At 36.2% G+C, this 12,166-nt stretch overlaps 1 protein-coding gene across 1 annotated transcript in view; it reads left to right on the plus strand.

Moving 5' to 3' along the window:
- LOC132354239 (coagulation factor XIII B chain-like) overlaps nt 1-7,905 on the plus strand; it is a 36,334-nt gene extending 28,429 nt beyond the window's left edge. Inside the window, exons 11-12 of the mRNA XM_059905989.1 lie at nt 6,477-6,690; nt 7,872-7,905. Coding sequence (XP_059761972.1) covers nt 6,477-6,690; nt 7,872-7,905 — 248 coding nt within the window. The remainder of the gene's footprint in view (nt 1-6,476; nt 6,691-7,871) is intronic.
- The last annotated feature ends 4,261 nt before the right edge of the window (nt 7,906-12,166 follow it).

Genomic DNA, 12,166 nt, shown 5'->3' on the forward strand with positions numbered 1-12,166 from the left:
ACAGTCTTTTTCACAATATTGATTCTTCCAATTCAAGAGCATGGTATATCTCTCCATCTGTTGATATCATCTTTAATTTCTTTCAACAGTGTCTTATAGTTTTCTGCATACAGGTCTTTTGTCTGCCTAGGTAGGTTTATTCTTAGGTATTTTATTCTTTTTGTTGCAGTGGTAAATGGGAGTGTTTCCTTAATTTCTTTTTCAGATTTTTCATCATTAGTGTATAGGAATGCAAGAGATTTCTGTGCACGAATTTTGTATCCTGCAGCTTTACCAAATTCATTGATTAGCTCTAGTAGTTTTCTGGTGGCATCTTTAGGATTCTCTATGTATAGTATCATGTCATCTGCAAACAGTGACAGTTTTACTTCTTCTTTTCTAATTTGTATTCCTTTTTTTCTTTTTCTTCTCTGATTGCCGTGGCTAGGACTTCCAAAACTATGTTGAATAATAGTGACGAGAGTGGACATCCTTGTCTTGTTCCTGATCTTAGAGGAAATGCTTTCAGTTTTTCACCATTGAGAATGATGTTTGCTGTGGGTTTGTCGTATATGGCCTTTATTATGTTGAGGTAGGTTCCCTCTATGCCCACCTTCTGGAGAGTTTTTATCATAGATGGGTGTTGAATTTTGTCAAAAGCTTTTTCTGCATCAATTGAGATGATCATATGGGTTTTCTTCTTCAATTTGTTAATATCATGTATCACATTGATTGATTTTCATATATTGAAGAATCCTTGCATCCCTGGGATAAATCCCACTTGATCATGGTGTGTGATCCTTTTAATGTGTTGCTGGATTCTGTTTGCTAGCATTTTGTTGAGGATTTTTAAATCTATATTCATCAGTGATATTGGTCTGTAATTTTCTTTTTTTGTAGTATCTTTGTCTGGTTTTGGTATCAGGGTGATGGTGGCCTCATAGAATGAGTTTGGGAGTGTTACTTCCTCTGCAAATTTTCGGAAGAGTTTGAGAAGGATGGGTGTTAGCTCTTCTGTAAATGATAGAATTCACCTGTGAAACCATCTGGTCCTGGACTTTTATTTGTTGGAAGATTTTTAATCACAGTTTCAATTTCATTACTTGTGATTGGTCTGTTCATATTTTCTATTTCTTCCTGGTTCAGTCTTGGAAGGTTATACCTTTCTAAGAATCTGTCCATTTCTTCCAGGTTGTCCATTTTGTTGGCATAGAGTTGCTTGTAGTAGTCTCTTAAGATGCTTTGTATTTCTGTGGTGTCTGTTGTAACTTCTTTTTCATTTCTAATTTTATAGATTTGAGCCTTCGCTCTCTTTTTCTTGATGAGTCTGGTTAATGGTTTATCAATTTTGTTTATCTTCTCAAAGAACCAGCTTTTAGTTTTATTGATCTGTGCTATTGTTTTCTTTGATTCTATTTCATTTTTTTCTGCTCTGATCTTTATGATTTCTTTCCTTCTGCCAACTTTGGGTTTTGTTTGTTCTTCTTTCTCTAGTTCCTTTAGGTGAAAGGTTAGATTGTTTATTTGAGATTTTTCTTGTTTCTTGAGGTAGGCTTTTATAGCTATAAACTTCCCTCTTAGAACTGCTTTTGCTGCATCCCATAGGTTTTGGATTGTCGTGTTTTCATTATCATTTGTCTCTAGGTATTTTTTGATTTCCTCTTTGATTTCTTCAGTGATCTCTTGGTTATTTAGTAACATATTGCTTAGCCTCCATGTTTTTGTGTTTTTTATGTTTTTTTCCCTGTAATTCATTTCTACTCTCATAGCGTTGTGGTCAGAAAAGATGCTTGATATGATTTCAATTTTCTTAAATTTACTGAGGCTTGATTTGTGACCCAAGATGTGATCTATCCTGGAGAATGTTCCATGCGCACTTGAGAAGAAAGTGCAATCTGCTGTTTTTGGATGGAATGTCCTATAAATACCAATTAAATCTGCCTGGTCTATTGTGTCATTTAAAGCTTGTGTTTCCTTATTAATTTTCTGTTTGGATGATCTGTCCATTGGTGTAAGTGAGGTGTTAAAGTCCCCCACTATTATTGTGTTAATGTCGATTTCTTCTTTTATAGTTGTTAGCTGTTGCCTTATGTATTGAGGTGCTCCTATGTTGGGTGCATATATATTTATAATTGTTATATCTTCTTCTTGGATTGATCCCTTGATCATTATGTAGTGGCCTTCCTTGTCTCTTGTAACATTCTTTATTTTAAAGTCTATTTTATCTGATATGAGTATTGCTACTCCAGCTTTCTTTTGATTTCCATTTGCATGGACTATCTTTTTCCATCCCCTCACTTTCAGTCTGAATGTGTCCCTAGGTCTGAAGTGGGTCTCTTGTAGACAGCATATAGATGGGTCTTGTTTTTGTATCCATTCAGCAAGGCAGTGTCTTTTGGTTGGAGCATTTAATCCATTCACGTTTAAGGTAATTATCGATATGTATGTTCCTATGACCATTTTCTTAATTGTTTTGGGTTTGTCTTTGTAGGTCCTTTTCTTCTCTTGTGTTTCCCACTTAGAGAAGTTCCTTTAGTATTTGTTGTAGAGCTGGTTTGGTGGTGCTGAATTCTCTTAGCTTTTGCTTCTCTGTAAAGCTTTTGATTTCTCCATCGAATCTGAATGAGATCCTTGTTGGGTAGAGTAATCTTGGCTGTAGGTTCTTCCCTTTCATCACTTTAAGTATATCATGCCACTCCCTTCTGGCTTGTAGAGTTTCTGCTGAGAAATCAGCTGTTAACCTTATGGGAGTTCCCTTGTATATTATTTGTTGTTTTTCCCTTGCTGCTTTCAATAATTTTTCTTTGTCTTTAATTTTTGCCAATTTGGTTACTATGTGTCTCGGCGTGTTTCTCCTTGGGTTTATCCTGTATGGGACTCTCTAAGCTTCCTGGATTTGGGTGACTATTTCCTTTCCCATGTTAGGGAAGTTTTCGACTATAATCTCTTCAAATATTTTCTCGGGTCTTTTCTCTTTCTCTTCTCCTTCTGGGACCCCTATAATGTGAATGTTGTTGCATTTAATGTTGTCCCAGAGGTCTCATAGGCTGTCTTCATTTCTTTTCATTCTTTTTTCTTTATTCTGTTCCACAGCAGTGAATTCCACCATTCTGTCTTCCAGGTCACTTATCCATTCTTCTGCCTCAGTTATTCTGCTATTGATTCCTTCTAGTGGAGTTTTCATTTCAGTTATTGTATTGTTCATCTCCGTTTGTTTGTTCTTTAATTCTTCTAGATCTTTGTTAAACATTTCTTTCATATTCTAGATCTTTGCCTCCATTCTTTTTCCGAGGTCCTGGATCATCTTGACTATCATTATTCTGAATTCTTTTTCTGGAAGGTCGCCTATCTCCACTTCATTTAGTTGTTTTTCTGGGGTTTTATCTTGTTCCTTCATCTGGTACATAGCCCTCTGCCTTTCCATCTTGTCTATCTTTCTGTGAATGTGGTTTTTGTTCCACAGACTGCAGGATTTTAGTTCTTTTAGCTTCTGCTGTTTGCCCTCTGGTGGATGAGACTATCTACTTCATCTTTTCTTGTTTTTCTCTGTTTCTCATTGGGATAAGTTTCTGTATGCCTGAAAAAATTAGTTCTTTATTATTTTCTCAGTTTGTGTTTGTCTGCAAATCTCTTTATTTTTTTTCTCCTTTGAGGAATATTTTTGCCTGAAATAGAATTCTAGCTTGTCCCTTATTTTCTTTCAATGCTTTAAGGATGTCATTTCATCCTTTTCTGTTTTTGTAATTTTTGTTAAATAGTCAAAGACCATTTTAATAGTACTTTTTTGAAAGTAATATCTTTTACTCTGCTGTCTTTGAGATTCTCTTTGCCTTCTCAGTAGGTTATTTTGGAACTAGATGTTGGTTTCTTTGTGCATTTTATTCTCCTAGTTGATAGGACTTCTTGAATCTGTGACTTGATATCTTTCATAGGTTTTGGAAATGTTTGGCTAATGTCGTTTCAAATATTTTTAACATTTTCTCTTTTCACTCCTTCTGTGATTCCATAAAACACATGTTACATCTTTTTCCAGTGTCCCCTGTCTCTTAAAATCAATATTTTCTCTCCTTTTATCTTCTCATTGTTTCAGTTTGGTAATTCTCTGCTGATATATTTTCCAGTTCATGAATCCTCTCTTTAGATGTGTATAATCTGCTTTAAACTTGTATACTGAGTTCTCAATTTCAACTATTATCTTTGCATTTCTAGAATATCCATTTCATATTTTTTTGTAGATTTGAGTTGTCTGATGAAAGACTTCATCTTAACATCTATTTCTTGACCATATTAGTCGCAATTATTTATCTTTAACTCCTTGTCTGCAAATTCCAATATCTGGATCATCTGTAAGCTATATCTATTTTCTAGCCCCATTTCTTGCTATTTCTGTTAATGGCTGATTGAATATCAAATATTATGTGTGGATAATTTTAGGAGCTTGAGACAATGATGCCATCTTATTCCAGACAATACTCATCCCATTTACTGGCTGATGGTATAGGGAAATTTGTTCTCTATTCAGTGAGAGACAAAAACTTTCTCTAAGCTTATTTTCAGAACTTTGTTTGCTCCTGCTCATAGAATGTACCCTGCAGGGTTCTTCACTAGAGTTTGGTGTGTATACCAAGGTCCCCCTTCCTGCCTGGCTCTGATATTCCTGGGAGATGGCCACTGCTCACTGTAGCTTTTCATTCACTTCAAGCTGAGCTCCTCATTCTCTCTCTGCACAATCAAGAATAGGCAGATGCCCCCCTGGCAAAGCCAGGGCAGAGTATCAAGCTCATTTCCTCATACCTCCCATCTCTCTGGGCTCTGACACGTCAAGTCCTGGCTGTCTTGGCTGACCCACTTTTCTATCCTCAACCCCATGGGATTTCCAGCAGCTCTTCTGGCTCTTTGTTTGTTGCTGGCCCATCTCTATCTAGTCTCTCAGCTTGCGCTGAAAATCAACAAAACCCCAAGAGAAAAATGGCGCAGAGTGTGGAGCTCATCTGAATGGGCTTTTACCAGGCCCTTAGCCTCTGGAGTACTGCCTGCCTTGGAAATTCTCTGATTCCTTGAAATACTTGCTTTGTGTCTGTTTTCAGATTTTCTAGTTCTTAGTAGAAGTGCTGGTCTGATATAGGCTACTCTGTCATGGCTGAGAGCAGAAGTTCCGTGAAACAATTTTGAACTCGTTTTAATTTAAATTGCATGTTTTGTAGAACATTCTAAACAATAGTACCATTTGACCTCGTTTTCAAAACTATTTTGCAGTGACTATAAAGATACTGTTAGACTCTTTCTAATCATTCCTGTCATTTTTTTTCTATCTATAGCATTTCTAGGATGACATCTGACACACAGGCCTTCACTTGAGAACGACTGAATACAGAAGTATTTTAGCGTGTCAGTTGTATGATTCATATGCTCTGTTAGCAACTCTGGACCTTTTTTTTTTTTTTGGCTGTGTTGGGTCTTTGTTTCTGTGCGAGGGTTTTCTCTAGTTGCGGCAAGCAGGGGTCTCTCTTCATCCGGGTGTGCAGACCTGTCACTATCGTGGCCTCTCTTGTTGCGGAGCACAGGCTCCAGACGCGCAGGCTCAGTAGTTGTGGCTCACGGGCCCAGTTGCTCCGCGGCATGTGGGATCTTCCCATACCAGGGCTCGAACCCGTGTCCCCTGCATTGGCAGGCGGATTCTTAACCACTGTACCACCAGGGAAGCCCTGAACCTTTTTATTTATCTCAGAAGCAACTGCTTGGTGCTCAGTCATCCAGGAGGCAAATATGAACACAAGCAGCCCCATTTTCTGACATGATTTGACATTTGGTATTTTAAAAATACCAATGTTTTTATCAAGGAAAAGAAACCAGAGAAGTTTGCTGGGTATCCTAGTTCTTACGTTTTTATTTTGTTTTGTTTTAATGCATAAGGAGAAGGACACAATAATACTGTCAATGCTTAAAATTTAAAGCATCTCAATCCAATCTTAATAATCCTTAATAACTGAAATTTAAAAGAGAAGAAACTGTTAATTACTTTGGATATACTTTATACATCAGGTCATAAATTCTGAGTCAGTGTTGAGACTCGAGCTTGTTTCTACATTTCCATAAAATATTATCTATCCAACCATGAATGGTTTGTCTCTTGGGTGTTTTATTTGCACTTTCTGAAGAAGAAAAAGGAAAAAAGAACACTATTTCAATGACTATTATTAACTATCAATGTTTTTTTAAAAAACACCTTTTTTTGCTTTCTGCCTTTGCAAATCTTAATGGCATAAAGCTCAGTAACTGGCAGGACATACCCTTTTTCCAAATTCAGAGCAACAGAGATAAATGGCAGGCTGTTTTCTGTAAGCTTTGAACATATTTTCTGACTTGAATATGAATTCAAACTTACTTGCTGCTCTAATGCCTGGGAATTTTAAGGTTATTATGAGAAAGCAACACAATGGTTCCTGTTAATACTGAGAGGTATCAAGATCGTTTTCTTTGTTTTTAATTTTTTTCAGAGCCTTGCATATTATCTTTTGATACAATGGAAAGTAATAATTTGCTCCTGAAATGGAGTTTTGACAATAGGCCATATATTTTCCACGGCGAGTATATTGAGTTTCTTTGTAAGAGAGATACTTACATAACTGAGCTTCCTATTATCGGATCAGAATTGAGAGTGCAATGTGACAGAGGGCAGTTAAAATATCCAAGATGTATTCAAAGAGAAAGGTAAGGAGAGGTTTGTACCTGCAACTAATTTTTTTTCTGTTCAGGTTGTTATTCATGAGATTCATTATGTTATAAATTTCAGAAACATTAGGTTCTACAACAGTCCTACTTTATGGTCATTATAAAGGGGAAAAAATCACGTTGTCTTTATTTTTTTAAACCAAGCCAACTCCTTGATGTATTAACTAATTCAACAAGCTTTCTGAGTGGTCTAAAGTCAAAGCACTGTTTGCTATTTGATATTTGGACTCTTTGGCAATCGGGTAAATAAATCAATTTGAGCGATATTTAAATGTGGAAAAATTAACCTACATGTTCTGAGATAAGAGAAAATCACATTTTCTCCCATTCCTCATTAGCGGTTCATAATAATGATGGGAAACACAGTTGTACAAACTTGATACTGAGGGAAAAGCATGTTAATAACAAAGATTAAAATTATGGTATTTGTTTTCAGGAACACAGTTCTATATAAGAATTTGGAAGTTATTTCTGAAGTGTTTTCTCATATAGCAATTTTTAAAATATATTTTCTACTACTTGATCAATGGAAAACAATCCTGTTCTTTTCTTAGAGAAACGTTAAAAGAATGCAATAAAATAATGTAATTCATTTTATTGGGTCAGAATTTTGCCCCCTTTGAAGATACATTATAAAATGGGAATTATACTCTAGGTTCAACTAAGAACATTTTTAAATGACTTAACGGCAAAGTGCATGTGGTACTCTTCTAATGGTTATAAAGAATGAGCTGTATGAACTACATAAGGACAGTTTTTTAGATACTTTGAACATTCTAGAAAAAAAATTCATAAGACACACACAAGCAGAAAACTTTTTTATTTTTAATTTTTAATTGCGCTGAAAATCAGAGTAGAAAAATGTATGTGCTATTTAAATTTTTTATTATATCTTGCATTTCCTATTTCTAAGAGAAAAAGTAATAAGTAACTTAGAAAAAAAAATTGTATAAAATGGTGTTATTGTAGTTAATGACATTGAGTTTTTAAAAAGAAATTGGTGGTATAATTTACCAGGGATGGTTACTTGCTTTTATCAGTACCTCATTAAAACAAGGACCAGTTATATGAAATATTGAAGGGCTAAGACTGTAATAAATACTTGACCAGAAATGATGCTTATTTCAACCCCACCTTCTCTCTCTTTTTTTCTTATCAAGGATGTTGTCTTATCAAGAACCCTTAAGGACATGAAAATGAATGGCAGAAAGAAGAATAACATTTTGACACATCATAAAATCCTTTATAAAACATAATTGTTAGAAGAAAAATGTTGAATTAAAAATCTCTGAGTTTTTACTTACATGAAGATTTGAATCTAAACTGTTTACGCTGGACATTTTCTTTATTTATAAATAAAAGCTACACATGCTGTTGTTTCACTTCTGGTTTGGATGACTTGACATGTGACCTCACCTTTGCTGCATGTCTTTCATCTATTAAAACATCAATCTGCACATCAAAATATTTCTGGTTCCTAATGCCAGTTCACTGGACTATATTGTCTTCAATATATGTGCAAAAATTCACATTTGTCTTTATCGTCTTTGTTAATATCAGGGTTTTCTGTTACTTTGAGTTCAATATTTATGTCAACACAAAAGAACCAACCACACTAGAGCTGAGAAACTATACATCATGTTAGAGGATTTACTTTATTAAATGAGCCGAGACTGCCCTTCAGACTTTCTAAGTGTAAAGAACTTTTAAAATTAACTGTACTATTAGCTACCATTTGTTAATAATCAAATGGTTTGTGAATTAGTGAACCTTCCACATGTTTAAATGTTGCCCAAAGAACACAGCTATGAAAAAGAACAACCCTTACTATTTTTATATTATACACTGTCAATTTTTTTCTTAGATCGGGTAATTAATGGAATCATGCAGATTCTGAAAAATAAAATCTGAAGTCAGAGAGACCTTCAAGCACCAAAAAATGGTGTGTCAGTAATACTAGGACCTGTCAGAGACCTGAAATACTGCGTTGTCACTTTTCAGTGTGAAAGAGAGTTACTCACCCAGTTGTTATTACGGCTCATTCATAAGCACTACCTGGTTCTAGGACCCTTGTTAGGACTGGTTGTTGTTCCCAGAACAGCACATTTTTCCTCCCTAGAAGGTCTTCAGTTCATCTAACTCAAGACCTTATTTTCCCAGTATGATGGCATTCTTCAAACCCCAATGTACAATTCCTGCTCCTGGGCTATGAGAGCTTCTCTGGAACTGAAGCCACACCTGGACTTAGCTCTGTGGATTAAACATGAATTCATTTGATGTTCAAGCATGTATGTTTTAGAACTGTCCTTCCTTGAGTTCATATGCATTATTTCAATTAATCTCCAAGAGTAGTTTTTCACAGTGGATCTCATAGAATTGAAATTTGACTGAAATATCAATAGGAAAGTATTAATCCTTTCCAATTAATTCATCGACCAATCCATTAAGAAATTATATTGATCAGGTGCGGTGTCCCAGGAAACATGCTAGGTAACTCAGGATTCAGAGATGAATAAAATTCAGCTCATTATTTCAAGGAACTCACAATAAGGAACTACTTAGTTTAGGAAAAGAGTTAAACTTGTATTATTGGTCATAAAATCTGATGCCTGGGGGCAGGCACAACACGTGGATGGGTGAAGCAGGTCTAGTGGTATTTCCGGGGAACTGCTCACGGCATGCTCTCTTTAACCTGGGTAGCTTGCTAGCTTCCTGATTTTAGTGTTTAAATGTGGGTTTCTGCATTTTAAAAGTAATTAGCAATGGTACATAAAGTTTTGTAAGTTGAAAAAAGGTATTAATCTTTTTCAATTAATTCATCAATGAATCCATTTATAAATGATATTGAGTACCTGCTTTATCCCAGGAAACAGATTCGCTCAAGGAGGATAATTGTCATGTGGGAATATTGTATCCAGTATTGCCATATCTTCTGATTTGTTAATTGTGAAATCTACTGATTTTTATATGGGGGGGGGTGCCTAAAAAAATTTGTGACTCACATCATGGCTCATCAGCAGCCAATTTGTAAACTCCAAATGCTAAAGCAATAGAAGTGTGAAAAGTGCAGCGATGGAGCATGTAAAAGGAGTGGCATTGAGGAAGAAGTAATCAACTTTTCTGGTATTAACTGGGCTGTAGGAAGATTCCTGGGACATGAGTGTGATGGATGTGGCAGTAAGTGTGACAGTGAAGGGGAGAGGCGTGGGGTGGCTTGGACTGGGACGTGAGGATAGGAGAGGACTTTTTGAATAAAATGGGAGAAATTTGTGCCTATTCAAATGAAACGGGAATGGGTCAATAGAGAAGGACAGGTGGGAGATCATGGGGAAAACGTGGCATAATGGAAGCAGAGGGTTCCTGAAGCAGTGAGAAGAGATGGGACCCAAGGCAGAAGTAGAAGGCGGCTCTTGGCTGGGAGGAGGGACTGGGTTTGTGGCTGGAATGAGGGGCTTCCGGCCCCCCGGTTTCTATTCCCTCCGTGAAGGAGGGGAGTCACCTGCTGAGAACGTGTCAGGATGTGCGGGGAGAGAGGCTAAAGGGCTGAGGAGACCAGAGAGCGTTTGGAAAAGTCGTGTGGAGTCGTGGAGAGGGAGATGGTGACAGAAGGAAAGGATAACTTGACGAAGAAGCATGAACCAAGTAAAGTGATCTGGGAAACTAACCACTTCATTGAATTATCTCTTCAATTAGATGTGCGGGGTGTTGGGGATCATGTTGCAATAATGACCATTTTACTTTTTAGAGAAATTTGTGTTGTATGACATTTTTATCATGCTGAATAGGAAAGGAAACTTTGCTTAGCTGATTTGCCATCCTTGTGGGGCAAGGTCACTTAGTCAAAGGTCAAAGGATCACTGACTTTGTGACCACCCTAGGGCTGCCCAGTTCTGCACAGAGAAACTTTAAATTTTCAAAGGGAAGTTAAGAAGTCACAGATAGCTGCCTATTTCTTCATAAAAAAAGAAAGATCAAAACACTAAAGAACATCACACCTTCAAACTGAGTTCAGGGGCACACAGCATGATTCCTTTGGAGGAAAAATGGAGAAAATGGACAGAGTAAAAAGTCAAACACAGACTGAGAAGTGGTTTACCTAATATACTTCTTCTCAGATACAAATTGAAGACCAGGTGTTAGACAGTATACAAGGTTTCCGTTTGACAGGGATTTTAACTTGTTTTTATATACTTTCAGAATAGTTTGTGAGAAAATAAAAGTTCAGTTTTGTATTTACTTAGCATCAAGTGCATTTTTCTATAACCAGATCTCTTAAGAATTACAATTTTAAATAATTTATTATTTTTTCAAGTATAAGAGCAGCTCTGCAACATTGTAAACAGCTCAAACAATACAAATGTAATGGGATAAAGAATGAAAATTTCCTTTATTCTTCCCAACACCCCAGATGTACTTCCTCAGTCTACAGAACAACAATGAAAAGCATTTGCTCTGTCTTTCAGATGTAAATAGGCACACATAAGTATATATTTATATACACACATGCATATTTTAATTTATACATATATACATAAATTGAGATGTATATTACATATCATACTGTATATTATCCTAAGTCTTTTGTTTTTTTCTTGATATATGATAGACCTATCCCCATAACAGTAAACCCAGATTGATCTCACTTTTTATAATATCTGCATAGTATTTCATTAGCTAGAGGTAACACACTTTATTTAATTATTCCCTGATTGATGGACTTTTAATTATCTTCCTCACTTCCCTCCGTTCTACCTTCCTTCTGTCCTTCTGTCCTTCCTCCCTTCCTTCCTTCATGGGTTATAAGTGGAAATCAAATAAAAATAATGTAAAGCCAAAATGAAATTGTAGAATTCTAAGTGTATTTAAAAGAACAAATATAAAAGGTCTTAACATTCAATAGACTTGGATCATGGAGGAGAGGGAGGGAAGGAGAAGGGAGAAGTTGTAGCTAAATTTATTGTTTCCCACGAGAGGGATAGATACACATTGCCCCAAAGTTGAGGGAATAGGGTGTCATTAAAAGATCTTTGCATAATGATGACTTATCCCGTTACTCTCACTTCTCAGGAAACTCCAAGGATTTGGGGAGCTATGAGCCGGGAACTGTGGATAAAAGCCAACTATATATTTCTCATATATTTTGGTCATCTGAATGATCATTTATACATTTTTCCTACAAACTTACACTATCACGCGGTATATACACACACCAAGAGGGAGCCCTAATGTAAACTGTGGACTTTGGGTGATATTGATGTGTTGCCCTAGGTTCATTGATTGTAACAAATGCCCTACGCTGGTGCGGGGTGTTGACGGTGGGAGAAGGATGGTGTTGATAGCGGGGCATAGGGTGCTTGCGGGAGAAGGGATATATGGAAACTCTGTACTTTCTGCTCAATTTTGCTGTGAACCTAAAACTGCTCTAAAACATAAAGTTTACTTTTAAAAATGAAGT

Source organism: Balaenoptera ricei, chromosome 1 (assembly GCF_028023285.1).
Source record: "Balaenoptera ricei isolate mBalRic1 chromosome 1, mBalRic1.hap2, whole genome shotgun sequence".
Taxonomy (NCBI): domain Eukaryota; kingdom Metazoa; phylum Chordata; class Mammalia; order Artiodactyla; family Balaenopteridae; genus Balaenoptera; species Balaenoptera ricei.